Source organism: Tasmannia lanceolata, unplaced genomic scaffold, assembly GCF_043159265.1.
Source record: "Tasmannia lanceolata isolate RefF3 unplaced genomic scaffold, GAP_Taslan_0.1 ptg000008l, whole genome shotgun sequence".
NCBI classification, from domain to species: domain Eukaryota; kingdom Viridiplantae; phylum Streptophyta; class Magnoliopsida; order Canellales; family Winteraceae; genus Tasmannia; species Tasmannia lanceolata.
The window spans coordinates 34,968,030-34,982,873 of record NW_027518685.1 but is presented as its reverse complement, the minus strand read 5'-3'; the positions used below and the strand labels follow the sequence as shown (position 1 = coordinate 34,982,873).

Below are 14,844 nucleotides of genomic sequence, written 5' to 3'. Positions count from 1 at the left end.
TGGCAAAGGGGGGGGGGGGGGGGGGGGTGACGTAGAGGGTTACGAGCAAGGGGGGTTGCCGCGGGGTGGAGCAGCAGAAGAGGGGGTGTTGTATGGGGTGGGGAGGGGAGAGGAGCCGTAGAGGGTGAGAAGCCAAGGCGGCAAGGGAGGGGTTGCCGCAGGGTGGAGGAAGGGAAGGGGGGTGCCGTATTTGAGGGGGCGTAGGGGGATGCCATGGGGGTGTCCGGAGTGTCGCGAGGAGTGGGGGGTTTCCGAGGGGAGGGAGGGGCCGGAGAAGAGGAGGAGGAGGCGTACGGCAGTAGTTTTTTTTTTTTTTTTTTTTTTGGGGGCCGGGGGGTGGGTAAGGTAGAAGCTTGGGGACGAAGAAGATGGAGGCTAAGGGTTTTCCCTAGGGATCAGAAACCCTAGGGCTCTGATACCATGTTGAGAGAAAGTTTGAAGAAAGAAAATAGTGAGTTAGGGCTAGACTCCCCCTCACTGAAGTATTTATATAATAAGAGATCGAGTACAATGACAAGATTGCCCATAGTAAGCTTATTCTAACACGCATCTACAAGATCCAATGATCAACTAGCTGACATGTTTAAAAAACCATTGAGCGGAGCTAGATTGAGTGATTTATGTAACAAGCTGAAAATGTATGATATACATACTCTAGCTTGGGGGGAGTGTTGAATATATGTGCACACCCCTGTTTAGGGGTATTTGTGTCTTTCGATGTGTATCCACGCATATATTAATATATGATGTGTGTGAGAGAGTATCATTCTCTCAGTTTACTTCTTCTCTCTAAACTCTCTTCTCTACTCTCATCTTCATCTTCAATGTAGCGTATAACAATGTTGAATAATGTATGAGGGTAGTCTAGTCATTACTTGTAGTTTAGAGGTTCCTCAAAAAAAGGAAAGAAGAAAGAAGAAGAGTATATCCATCTCATGCCATTTTCGTTTCTCTCTTGTTGGTTTCTATTTTTTTCTTTGGGTTTTCTATTTGTTCGTTGTGCGCAACCCAAATTTCTACATCTCCAAACAGTCAAGCCATTGATGCATTTGTGAACTTACCACATCTTTTTCTGCATGTAATACTGGATATCTATTTATTTGGTTCCACCAAACTCTAGTTTTCTGCAAAATACCCCTATTTTTTTAATGATAGCAATTACATTCAATAAAAAAGGAAGACAAAGTTGGTCCGCCCAAGATTGCAGATAAAAAGGTTGAATACAAACAAATATAAAAGAAAAAAGAGAGGAAAGGAAACACGGTCTAAGGGCGAAGGAAATCAACCGACTCCAAAACCAGCTTCCCCACACCATCTTTGGCAAGCCTATCCCAACTTCCCCACACCATCTTTGGCAAGCCTATCTGCTACACCATTAACAGATCTTCCGACGTGCTTGAAGAGTACGGACGACCAGAAAGCTCGTCAAAAAAGGAAGCAAATCTCCACCGCGGGGGGGGGGGGGGGTTGGCGTGGGGTGGGGTAGCTCTTTGAGTCACCCTCCACAATCACCTTGTCCAAACAAGCACAATCCGGCATTTTGATACCTTGATGAACAGGCCCTTAGAAGCAAAAAGCGGGGCGGGGAAGCGTGGGGTCAAGAAGAGTTTAAGATTGGGAGCGTCGTGGGAGCATTTGCGTAATATTTTCTTTATATGTTTTCCAAAATTCAAGTACATCAAAAAATAGTAATTTCTAACCATCTATGTATCTTTCAAATTTTAAGTACAAAAAGTAATAATTTCTAACCATTTTTATTTGTGTCCCCTCTTTCCTCGTGCCTTATGAAAATGCCTTTGGGCCTGCTCTAATGAAGTACTTTAAAGAGTTGGAGGAGTTTGATACAAGAAATTTAGTAATAGTGGGACCGATGTCGTAATAGGACCTGGTTAGGAGCGCCATGGGAGTGGTTCCCGTCCCTTCGGGAGTGCCATGGGGGGGGTTCCCATCCTAAGGAGCGCCGAATCGCGGTTATGTCATGGGAGCAGCACCCTTAATGAAGGTTCCTACTTCTAAGAACAGCCCTAACTTCTGCCTCTCTAGCATCAACCATCCCAATACGACCAGCAATCCCCATTTCTTAATATCTTTTAGATATTTTGCAAAACCCAATATGCACAATTCTTGATTCTCCACAAGTATTGTCTATTTGAATTTTCATTTAATACTGTTCTGCTAAATATTAATTTACAAAATGTGTAATAAGGGCTTCCTATAATTAAGTATAATGAAAAACGTTAAAAAGTTAATATTATGGAGATAATGCATGGAGACAGAACTTAAGATGATTATGATTATGGCAAAAGTCAAGGGGGGGGTGGTTTGTTTATCAATACTAAGCTTACAAATTGCAAAGTAATCGGAAAAGAAAGACAGTGAAGATCTGTGAAGATAAACATAAAGAAGTGATGCACAGTGAATTGACGAATAGCACCGGCATCTGAGTACATGCTGTTGTAAAAGTAAAAAGATAAGGGAACAAGAGAAATTAAGAGGTGGGAAAATTATTCACTTATATTTCTTTTTACAAAAAATTGTATAATATGGGAAGCATTTATACGTAAAAGATGTAATTAACATTGTGGGCATTAATTTAAATGAGTATTGTAGAACTTTTGTCAACCACTCTTCTGACCTGTATTCCTCCAACAGTGGTGTTCAAGCCCACTACCTCAAAGGGGCTGACAGCTGGTTTTGCACCAATTCCAACAATAACCTTCATTCGAAAGACCATTCCGATGTCATGAACCACACCAGCTTGTGTTTCAACGTGGATATCAAACTTATCCAATCAAATCATGCATCAAATTTCATGAAATAGGTTTCCACATTGAAGAGAGCAAACAAAAAAGTGGACGAAAAGATTGGGTGTGCAACATTGTATTTATGGTTGTAAAATACAAATATAAGGCAAAGTAAACTTTTTTCCTCCATGAAAACTGATGCATTCATTGTTTAATGAGAAAGGATCTATTGTGGACTGGAAAAGGGAAAAGTAAGGATGAAACATACTATCTGAATCATGTAGAAATGTTATATAGTGCAATGAAAATCTTGTTATCGGGATGGCAATTCTAAACATGTTAATTTCAAAACTCATGTCTCAGGCGCTTATCTTCTTAAGAGGATTCCATCTATGTAAAAGTTTTACCAGCTTTCATTAGTAATAAGCTACGTCAAAAACAGGTGTTAGAATGCAAAGCTACCTAGTTAGTTTATTAGTATGTCATTCACAGTTATATTTCCCTTTCTTACGCTCATTAGTTGGTTTATGTTCTATTAAGTGAGTTACTCTAACATCAGTAAGATTTGTATTTGAAGCCCTTCCACATATTTATATAAAGGGCCAGGGTCTCTCTTCAATTCATGTTATTATTTTAGAGAGAGAAATTTCAGCATCTAGGAGCTCTTCCTTTGTTACAAGAAAAAAAAAGGTTTCGCTTTTTTGCATTTCATGATTTCCAACTAGTATCACAGGCATGGTTGTGAGTGATGTTTGTTTTCTGTGAGGGGTTTGGGAATCCTGTCTTCTATGTATGGGAAGATGTTTAGGCTATCCGAGATGTTTGATTGGACAATTGAATGATTGAATGCCTTTGAGCTTCACATAAATTAAAATTTTCAATACAGGTTTCAAGTTTGATCTATATGAATAATGAAGTGTCTTTAAAGACAGAAATTTTGTTTTGGATGACAATGAGAGGTCAAAAGATCTGCTCAGAGTTTGAAGGATTTGTAATTCCCATTTCTACAAAAACTTCGATGATCATTGTTTAGAATTCGTTGCTTTGTTTGACATTTAAACTTGAACTGTAACGACCCAGTCCCACAAAGGGCCTATAAAGATACAAATCCTAATTAAGTCTAGACCGTAGATCTTTCGATCAAAGATTAACGGCTAGATCATCGATTTTGAGTTTTTGGACCGTAGGACATGTAAATTAGATATTGGATCGATCCCCAATCTGTAAGATTCTTGTGTATATCCTATCCCGCATTAGATTAAACGATCTTAAAAATCAACGGTCATAGTGTATTTTCGTTACTTTTAGTATAACCTATTTTTGAGCCATCAAATCTTGTCCGTTCGACATGATTTTAGTCTCGGTAGATGGGTATTTCGAATACATATTCAACAGACCAAGATTTAGCGATTCGGACGTGATTTGAGCAAGTTATGACCATTTTTCTGTTAGGATTAGGCATAATTACGAGTTTTGTCTTATTAGGCAACTTTTGGGTTGTTTTATTTGAAAGTAACCGTATATAACCTAAATACTAATAATATATTAGACTAAGTTATGAAACCCAATATTGATATTTCCACCCTTCTTAAATTAGTATTGGATTATAATTAGGAATCTAATAATTGGAATCCTTCTTGAAATAAAAGTTTAGGCTAAGTTTATAAATAAACACATCTATGGTTGTTTTTAATCACCTAAAAATTTAAGAAAAAAGGAAAGAAAGGGGAGAGAAGAAAGGAGAAAGGAAGAAGAAAGCTACAGTTTTGCATCGATTGGTTTTTCGTCTTCGAGTAAGTGCCTGAAAACTATGTTTTTCGTAATTTCTTGTTTAAATTCACAATTTTTGCTTTTGCTGATCTTTTTTCCACCTAATTAGGGTTTCTTACAATGTTTTACTGATTTCTTTACTTTCTTTTGAATAAAGAAACTTATTTTAAATTTTCTTTTTAAAATTTTATGCCTTAAAAATATATGTATGGTATTTTACTTACGAAAATCCCTAATTAGAGTAATCTAGAGTATCCAAACCATAGAGTTTCTAAGAAAAAGTGGTATGTGCCTAGTGAACCATTGTTCGCTTTGTTTGGAAGATGGACAATCGATTGATCACCTTTTTATCCATTGCAAGATAACGAGGGAGGTGTGGGGTTTCATTCTGGAAAAGTTTGGTATTTTATGGGTCTTTCCAAAGTCTCTAGCAGATCTATTCTCGAGTTGGGATTTCGTGCCCTGGAAAAATAAAGGAAAGGTGCTGTGGAGATTATGTTTAATTGCCTTGTGGTGAGTCATATGGAAGGAAAGAAATCAAAGAGTTTTTCAAAGGAGTAGCTAAGTCATCGTCCTGGCTATTTAACAAAATTATCGCCTTGGTTATTTTTTGGGTGAAGAGCATCCCTCTGTTCAAATTTGTATCAGCATTCGATCTGTGGGAGGGGTGGAGCATTGTGTGCGCTGAAGGTTTGAGGCGAGAGAAGAGAAGTCAAAAATGGGAAGCTCCTCCTGAAGGTTTCAGTAAATTAAATTTTGATGGGTCCTGCTTGGGTAATCCGGGACCAGCTGGGGTTGGAGGACTATGTCGGGATTATTAAGGGGAGGTTTCGTGGGCTTTTGCAGGTCCCATTGGAAGGTGTGACTCATCTGAAGCTGAAGTTCGGGCGACATATCAGGGAATAAAGCACCTGAGTGCTGAAGCTTATGACAGGGTGATTGTGGAAGGGGACTCTTCAAATGTTATTAGTTGGTTATCGGGGAAAGTGGTTCCCCCGTGGAGATTCCTTAGTTACTTGGAGGAAATTTCAGATCTCATTTCAGGGGCGTCTATGGTTTTTAAGCATGTTCGTCGGGAAGCAAATGGCGAGGCGGATTCTCTCGCTCGATCTGGAGTACACAAAGAGGGGTTGGAGTGGTTTGATTTCCTTCCCCCGTGAGAAGTTTTGGCTCTGTTTTCCATTGAATTATTGTTGTCCCTTGCTGTTTTTTCCCTTTTGTAATTCTGGTGACCTTCTTGGTTCCCTTCTTCAATATATATTGCCATTTCAAAAAAAAAGTAGGAATTATTTTTGGATGCCTAAACCTATACGTGTGATTTTCTAAAGGATTTGTCACTATTTTCCTTGAAAATCAGCACTTAAAAGTGATTGTTTTTCTGAGATTTCATCAAGTACTTCCCATATAAATTATGTAAGATGTTTTTCATAAAAGATATGATACCTAGGTGTGTTATATATGATTTTTATGATAATTTTTCAACAAAATCAACACAAAACAGTGTGTTTAAGGTTTTTTTTTTATGATTTTATCGTATATCAATTATATAACTGATGCAAGTGTTTTATATAACGTATATAATATATAAATAATGTATCTAAGTCTTATGGTGCTGATTTTCAAGAAAATCAACAGGTATGGGTGTTTAAATGGGTTGTTTTGTATAAACATCTTCGATAAAATTGTTATAGAATATACTTATATCGTTTTGCATGAAAGAGATGATATATGTATGTATCATATAAGCCTTAAATAGCTGATTTTCATTAAAATCAATATCTAAAAGGAGTTAAATAATCATTTTATTTTGGTTTTCAAAAGAAATCAGATTTATAAATAATAATACAATATGTTATAACAATTGGTTTACGAATAAATCAACAGTTAGGTTTACGTACAAGCCTCTCCGAGTTTAGTAATAAATTCGGTATAAATACGAAAAAGTTTAGTAGAAAAGAATTGAACACTTGAACCAATGGTAACACGCTTGATATGTAAATTGTATAGGGTTGCTTCTCGATTGATACTTAGAACCTTCCATCTCCTTTCACAGTCAAACACTAAGGCAAGTGATAGTTGACTCTTGTTATAAGAGCATTTTAATGGTTTGATATTATAGTTTGTGACATGCATATCCTTCGTTGTACACATATTTCTATCTATCAAGAAAAATTCGAAACTGATTTGCGTTGATTCATGGTCATATGTATAGTAGTGTCTTACAGTATTACTTCTGTAATACTATGGCCTATATATACATAGTATATATAGTAAACTTTCCACATGAGGCAGTATGTGAGACAAAAATATATATATATATAACACTATATATGCATATGGTGATTTCTTTCGAAATAATTCATGAGATGAGATCTTTGGGTTCACAGATTTTTGTCATGTTGCCGTTCACAATGTTTTGAAAATCGGAATCGAATCGTAAATCGTAATCAGGGTCGAATCGTATCGGAATGTAAATCGTATCGTAAATCGTAAGATTCATTCAAAAATATAAAAAAATATGTATAATAAAAAATTATAAATAAATTAAAGAATAAAAATAGCCAATTATTCATTTTACATCAAATTCATTCATTCAAGCAGAAACTACCATGATTAGCATTCAATTTTCTGACCCCGTTGCCTCTCCCAGATTTTGTAGGTACAAATAATGACATGATAGCATAAACACAAACAAGGGAGCTAAATGGATAAAAGAAAGAGTGTTTGGCCATATGGCCTTGTCGGGCAAAGTACCTTTACTTTGTGAGTCGTATTGGGTTTCTTTTTTAGTCCACTTGTTTCCCTTTTGGGATAGCGATTCGGATTTTGGGATTTCTGAAGAAAAAAAATTATGTCTAAAAATTTGCCCCAAATCCGGGTCATTACATGAACCATCCTGTCCGGAAAAAAATTCAATTTTTTTTATCCATTGCACCAATCTCAAGATTTATCTGGAGTTCCCATTTGTGGCTTTGAGGGGGATTGTTTAATCTTTTTGTGAAAACCCGCAATTTTGGTTTCTTTTGTATATTTTGGTTGGTGCTCGTCTGTTTCATTCAGAATCAACTCAACTAAACTCAACTAAGCCTTTGTCCCAAACTAGTTGGGGTCGGCTAATGAATCTTTTAGAAAATTTTCATGAAGATGAAAGAATCTACCCGGCTCAAATTGACTAAAGTCTAATCCTGACACTAGTTAGGTTCATCAACACGGATCATTTTCTTCCATTCTCTCCTATCCAAGGTCATGTTCTCTGTTAAGTTCCCAGCCATCAAGTCGTTCCTCACTCTTTCTACCCAAGTTGTTTTCGGTCTGCCCTTACCTCTTTTTACTCCTCCACTTTGGCACAAGTAGTTGGATATGCCCAAACCATCGGTGCTCTCTCATCTTCTCCTCAATTGGTGCCACGCCCACATGTCTCCTTTAGAATCAAAGCAAGATATTTTGAAATACATTTATTCATGTGTTTGAGGTGATTAAATTTCTTCACATCAAGATCTTTTTTTCAATTTCTTCTGTTTCCTGAAAATTTGTAGGACAATATTACGTTGCCTAATCTATTTCAGCCGGGTGTTTAAGGCTAGAGATGGAGATTTTTTGTAAGGCTTGTTCATGTTTAGCCATTTCATCTCCATTTTATGTATAGCTTATGCATGTTTAAGCCTTTTTGTTTTCCTTTTGAGCTGCATGTGTTGTCGGTTTACATTTGTTCTTGAGAATTTCATTCATTTGTGCATCCTTCTTTGAAGAGTTTCTTTCCTATTCACTTGTCTCAAAGAATCTCGGTGCACATTTCCAGTGCATGTTTGTTATTCTAGTATCTACTAGGTGCACTTCTCCTTCTATTCTCACCTCTTATTTCCAGCCCATAACAGCCACCTCTTATCTTCCCCATAACACCCCACAATCTTGTTTCCCTTGTCTCACCATCAGCCCGTGCATCACCCATTACAAGACCAGCAAACCACCATCCTCTTAGTTTCCGGTTGCAACACGCAACCCAGCCGCAGGCCACGGCCAATTTCCACAAGAACCAGATTTTGGGGGTTACTGTTGCCGTATTCTATATTGCTATATTCCACCAGGATGCAAAAGTAATCCTCTTTCTCGCCGTATCCCATTGAAGTGGTAAGTTTCTTCTAATAACTTATATTTTGGGCAAGTGGAGATCCCCCAAATCTGAAATAATTAAAAAAACAAAAAGTCTCAGTAGTTATCTTCAGTAGGCTGAGAGCCATATAATAAAGGCAAGGATTAGTAAAAAGAGAGTTCCCTTCTCATACAAGCAAGCTAAGCATCACGATATTGAGGGTTAGGCTAAGCCTTCCTGGAACATCTTTGTGAGATAGATATCCCAAAGTCAAAAAAAAGAAAGCACGTAACGTTTCCTTCTGATAAGGATTAATGGATTAGCAAGTTACCCCTTTACCAGGCTTAATAGGTAAGATATCTCTTCACTTATTTCATATTTATCTGGTGGCCTGCTACAGGAGGTAACAAAGTTATAAAAAAATAGAAGTACCATGCGTGTTGCATTTGGAAAGGAGACAGTTGGTAGTAGCTTGAGAGGTTAGGTTACTGTGCCATAATTTGACTTTTCAAAAGAAAAGGTTACACAGTAACTTGTTACATAGAGTTACCAATTCAACTCTTTGCATAGAAAAGAAAAGAAAGCCCCCATCTTCTCTTGGACACCCTCCTTTAAATAAATCATTAATTGGAGGGCGAGGTTTCTGAGCTCTAGCTCAGCCTGAGCTAGAGCTCTATAAATACACCTTCTCCATGTTGTTTGGCTCATCCAACCCATACATTCCATAGAACCTAACATAGATAGGGTGTTCCTAAGAAACCATCTCCATAATATCATCCTAACCATTCAATCTATGGAAGCCTACTTTCCAGCCATCCATTTTAAACCTCCACAAATCAACAGTTACCATGATCCTATGGAGATGATTCCTCAAGAACAACCCACCTATGTAAGGTTCTATGGAATGAATGGGTTGGATGACTAAAACAACTTTTATTGTCTTTTTATGCTTTTCCTCTTTGTATTTCTGGTGGACCATCTCGGTTCCTTTTTCAATATATTGTCATTTCAAAAAAAAAAACTATGGGAGGTGGTGTTTGTAAGCTCTAGCTCAGGCTAAGCTCGAGCTCAGAAACCTTTTCCTATAATTAACTTATGAAATAAGGTAAATTTCACACCCCATCTTTTTATCCCTTGGGCACCCCCCCTCCCCTATTAGATATTCAAGTGACGGCATGAGTAAAGCACAAAACAAAACAACACCCCCCTGTTTCCCCTGGGCAGCCCTCCTCATTTAGAAGCACTGATTAACACCCCCCCCCCCCCTCTTTACCTTTAGGCACCCCCTCCCAAAAAAAAAAGAAAAAAAAGGAAACAAAATCTTTTCTTTTCTCTATACTTTCTCTCTCCTCTCTATCACATTTTCTCTCTCTAGTTTCTCTCCCATCACTTGGGCCATTGCCGCTCAAAATTTGATTCGTCGTCAACACAAAAGTTGTTCGTGACAACTTTTCAAGTATATCCAGCCTACTTTCAGCAGTCAATAACGAGTGCAAGCAGTACAACGACCAACTTCCGCAGTCCGTCCGTTTGGTCCGACCGCTGATCAGAGCCATCCAAGAGTCTGATTTGAGATCCACGAAAAGCATTGTCTTCCTTTCGACATGACAAATAAATCAGACCGTTGATTTATTTTATTTTTTTGTACGCTGATCCCAATGGCTCCGCCATATGTTCCACATTTTTATGGGTACGACGATCGATATTTGCAACACTCACTACCGCTATTATGAGGATGCATGTCTACAGTGGATCTATGCTCTAGACGCATATCACAAGTACTATTGCTATAATCACCGCGAGACTATCTCTTGAGCCAGTACTATGACACAAGGTTGCCAGAGCGAAAATCGAAAGCGGGAATCGAAAGTGGGAATCGAAGGCTCCCAGGGAAGAATCCTGCTCAAGGTTGCCAGAGCGGGAATCGAAGGCTCCCAGGGAAGAATCCTGCTTCGTTGCTACGACAAGCCCAATTGTTCTGGCTAGAGATAGTGAGGGCGCATTGTATTCATGGTTTTAAATTTCGGCCGAAATGAAATATTTCGGTTTCGGCTGCGACCAAAACAAAATTTACATGAAGTCGTTTCTTTACAAGATTTCGGCGAAATTTTACCGAAATTTCACCGGAATTAGGAAGTTTCGACGAAATGTCACTGAAATTTCGGTTGAAATTTCGTTATTAGCCCTTTTTACAAAATTAGATCCACCAAAATTTTTAAAAAGTCCACCGAAATGTTATAATGACCACCGAAATTTATGAAATATTCACAGAAAGAGCCAAAATTTCCACTAAAATCGCCAAAATTTACACCGGAATTTTAGACAATTTGGTCGAAATTAAAAAAACGAAATCATGATCATATATTTACATGATTTCGGCCGAAATTTCGGTCCGAAGCAGAAACGTTTCGGTTTCGGTGGTGACCGAAACCGACACCGAAACCGAAATTTAAAACTTTGGTTGTATTGCAGGTGCACCTACATTCAGTCAATGGGGGAGATTTGTTCTGAGTTTATGAGAAAATATGCATATCAGTATGTACAGAGATTGAAACACGAGCGAGCAGCATATAAACAAAGATTGATGCTACTCATGGCCATCACTCTAGTACAGAAGGATTATGTTGCTATATTCCCTGCCACATTACTTATCAGGAGAGGCTGGTTTCTTTCTGGTTCTTCATGGATGATGTCTTCTATATCACTACGCTCGCGTTCCATACCACTTTCACAGACATAACAAGCGTTGTAAGCATTCCAGAGTTTGACGAATTACGACTCATGCTGCTTCAGTTGAACGTCTACATATTTGATCCAGGCGGAGGTCGAGTTCTTTTCAAGCGGGGGAGAATGATGCAGATAGTAGGCCAACAAGTGGCATATTTGCCCATTAGGATTTATATTTCCATGTTATTTAGTTTAGGAATTTATTTTCATGTTATTTAGATTCTAGGATATTTATTTCCATGTTTTTAGTTGTTAGGACTTTTATTTTCCATAGAATTTTATTTCCATCCCATTGCCTATATATAGGCCTAATTGTATTAGGGATTTTTAACTTTGATGAATATTGAATAAAGATTGATTCACTTCTCCCCTCTACATGTTTCTTCTCCTTCCTCTATTCCTCTTCTTTTCTCCCCTAATTTCTTCTACTTTTATTTTCCTGTTCTTCTTATATTCATTTCTTCCCCTACTCTTCTTCTATTCTCTTCTTCTTCTCCTTTTCTCCCCTTTCTTCTATTTCTCTTCCCAGTCCTACTTCACATGTATTTCGATTTGGAGATTTTTGAGCTATTTAATTATGGGAGAGACTTTGGTAACAGCATTGAGTTTGGATTGGCTTCTATTGAACAGTAGAATACTTGAAACCTCCTTGGGATTGACTGCTTGAGTGTGAATAATGGAGAAGCAACCCAGTTAAGTTACTTTAGTATTATATTTTACATTTTGTATGTCTTTCTTATGTCTGATGTTTTTTGTTTACATTCTGTAGGTACAAAGTTAGTCCAGCATTGGTCGATCTCAAACATAGGTAGAGCATAAAAAAATCAGATAAATGCATGAAATATATCTTTTAGTTAACATCAGCACTGTGTAAGAGGTGGACTTCCAGCTATCTAAACAAACACAATGAAAAGTTTGGCAAGTGGAAAATATACGTGAAATCAAATCAAATCAAATCAACTGATACTCATGAACATGTTTCCTAATGTGTAACCAGAAGATTAAATATTTTTTAATCTGGTAAATAACTAAGACTGATATTAACCATAGAAATTAGACTGATGAAATTCTAAGCTTCAAGGGTAGTTAGGGGCATGGTTTTAAATTTCGGTTTCGGTATAAATTTCGGTCCGGGGCGGAATTTTGGCCATAGAAAGTCCCGAAAAATCATTTCTTTGGGACAAAATTTCGTCTGAAATTTTGATCATTTAGGCCAAAATTTGGTAAAAATAATTAAAAATATTATTTTAATGAAATTTAGGCTGAAATTCCTGAAATTTCTGAAATTTGGTACATTTAGGGAATTTCGGTTTCGGTGCGTTTCGGTTTCGGTCTTGACCTCGGATTTCGGTCGAAGTTAGGGGTGCAACTAGGGTCGGGTTGGATCAGGTTGAGGCCAAACCCGAGATAGCATTCCCTTAACCCTAACCGGACCCAACCCGAGCCTCGGGTTGAGGATGGTCTACCCTAACCCAACAGCCTCTAAATCTCAACCCTAACCCAACCCATCTAACCCGAAACCGGGTCGGGTTGAGTCAGGTTGGTTCGGGTTCACCTAGGGCCAAACAAAGAAATACAAGAAAAAACAAAACCCAAAGAAAATCATGATAAAATTAGAGGACAGAGGTTACGTAGGGTTGCCACCCTAACCCTAACCCAACCTAAAATTAAATTGGGTTGGTTTTTCCCAACCAGGGCCAAAATCAGGTTGAACCCGTCGGGTTTGGGTTGAGCCAGACCCAAGTTACACCCCTAAGAGTAGTCAGATGTTAAGGGAGGCAACGGAAATCTCGGGCTGCTGTCATTGGAAAAAAAAACTGTATTTACTCTGAACCAAATAAATAGAAGAACATTTATAGTACCGTATCTGCCTCTACAGTAGAACCATTTTCAAGTCTGACAGCAGCCACCCGTCCATCAGAACCAGCTTCTATTTTGTTGATATGGACACCCTGATCAGTACATAAGAGCAAATTTCAAAAGCGTAGTCTTCATATTTTTGTGGAAATCTGCAAATTTTAAATATAAAATGGAAATCATACCTTTATGAATTTCACACCATTCTCTTGATAGAGTTCTTCATATCTCCGAGCTAGGGAAGGAGTAAACAGTCTCGGCATAAGTTGACCCTCTCGGAACATAACCTATTTAAACCATTGTTAGTCAAAACCATCAAACCAAGGCAAATAACCTGCCCTAAGCAATTGTAGAGAGTATGTACTAGAACATTTCTGGAAGGGAAAATCATTATATTGTGTGAATATAAGAAAAAAAGACTCAAGAAAGCTGAATACTAGATCCACGTCGAAAAGAAATCTTCGTCTCATAGACTTCAGATGATGTGAAGTACAAGAGCTAGAAAAGGTTAGTTTTGTTTACTAAAATTCCTTGAGGATTAAACTACAGAATTACATTATGCAAAATGCCCAACTTCTACAAGAATCTTGCCATAATCGCTTATTCAGCGTGTCACAAAGAAAAAAGGCCAACATCGTAAACTCTTTGTCATTCAAGAAGAATAATTTCTTCTAGAGATAATCATCATCCCACAAAATAAGGGACAGACCACCAAACCATGATTTTCAATTTCCACCAAAATCAACACGAAACGACCGAAATGTTTCCGTTTCTATCCCCCACCATACCAAATTATAAGATATGTGCGACAGTGCATGTCACTATGTGTTGGATGTTTTTAAACCGATTGTGGATGGTTGTCAGTTGTCTTGCTTAATGAGATGGTTTTTAAGTGCGTATTGTGCTTATTCTAGCATTTCCTAAAGTTGCATCTTTAAATTCTATCATTTGCATATGTTTCCTTCATTTTACAGGATTTCCACAGAAATTTCCAACTGAAACCGAAATGTTTCCACCTCTGTGGCAACCAAAACCGAAACTGAAACTGGAATTTAAACACCTTGCACCAAGCGTGAATTTGGCAAGAACCGTTACAGCCTTATTCCATGCAAAATGGATGCATAAAGTGATCATCCAAGATAGAGTATTTCATAAAAGGTTGCCAATATTTCAACCAAAACAGCAGATTTACAATTATAGCCCATTAAGGGGCTGAAACGTAAGAAGATTAGTTTAAAGAGGAAAAGAAAATGAAGGGAAAATGTTGAAGAAGATGATGCAAGAACTCGTTTGCACAAAAACAGAACAATATTTATGCACATCAATAGAATGAGAAAAAAATTTAGAGACTATCCTTCATATTCTAATTGAGTGTTAAAGTAGAATACTTTTGGTAGCTCATGACAAGCAAGCAGACAACAAAAATGGGAAATGATTTAGTTATCCATAACAGAAGTCAATGTTATACGCTTTCTTTCTTACAACCATATTATGGAACCTCATACCCAAATCCGAACTACGTCGGTCATTGGGTCAACTTGACCAGGTGATTAGGGTGGATCAACCAATGGGTCAGGTAAATAAATTTTTACATTAATATTTACTACATTATTGAAATAAAAATTTTGCTAACGGAAAAAACGAAGATAATTTTTT

At 37.6% G+C, this 14,844-nt stretch overlaps 1 protein-coding gene across 4 annotated transcripts in view; it reads right to left on the bottom strand.

Annotated features, from left to right (window-relative positions):
* Positions 1-14,844, bottom strand: part of MDAR6 (monodehydroascorbate reductase 6) — a 91,817-nt gene that overhangs the window by 30,365 nt on the left and 46,608 nt on the right. For 3 of the 4 annotated variants that reach the window (XM_077389358.1, XM_077389355.1, XM_077389357.1), the window contains 3 exons: positions 13,374-13,475; positions 13,194-13,283; positions 2,636-2,716 (listed from right to left, as the gene is read on the bottom strand). In XM_077389358.1, the coding sequence (XP_077245473.1) occupies positions 2,636-2,716; positions 13,194-13,283; positions 13,374-13,475 (273 nt within the window). The remainder of the gene's footprint in view (positions 1-2,635; positions 2,717-13,193; positions 13,284-13,373; positions 13,476-14,844) is intronic. The other variant, XM_077389356.1, reaches the window with a different exon arrangement.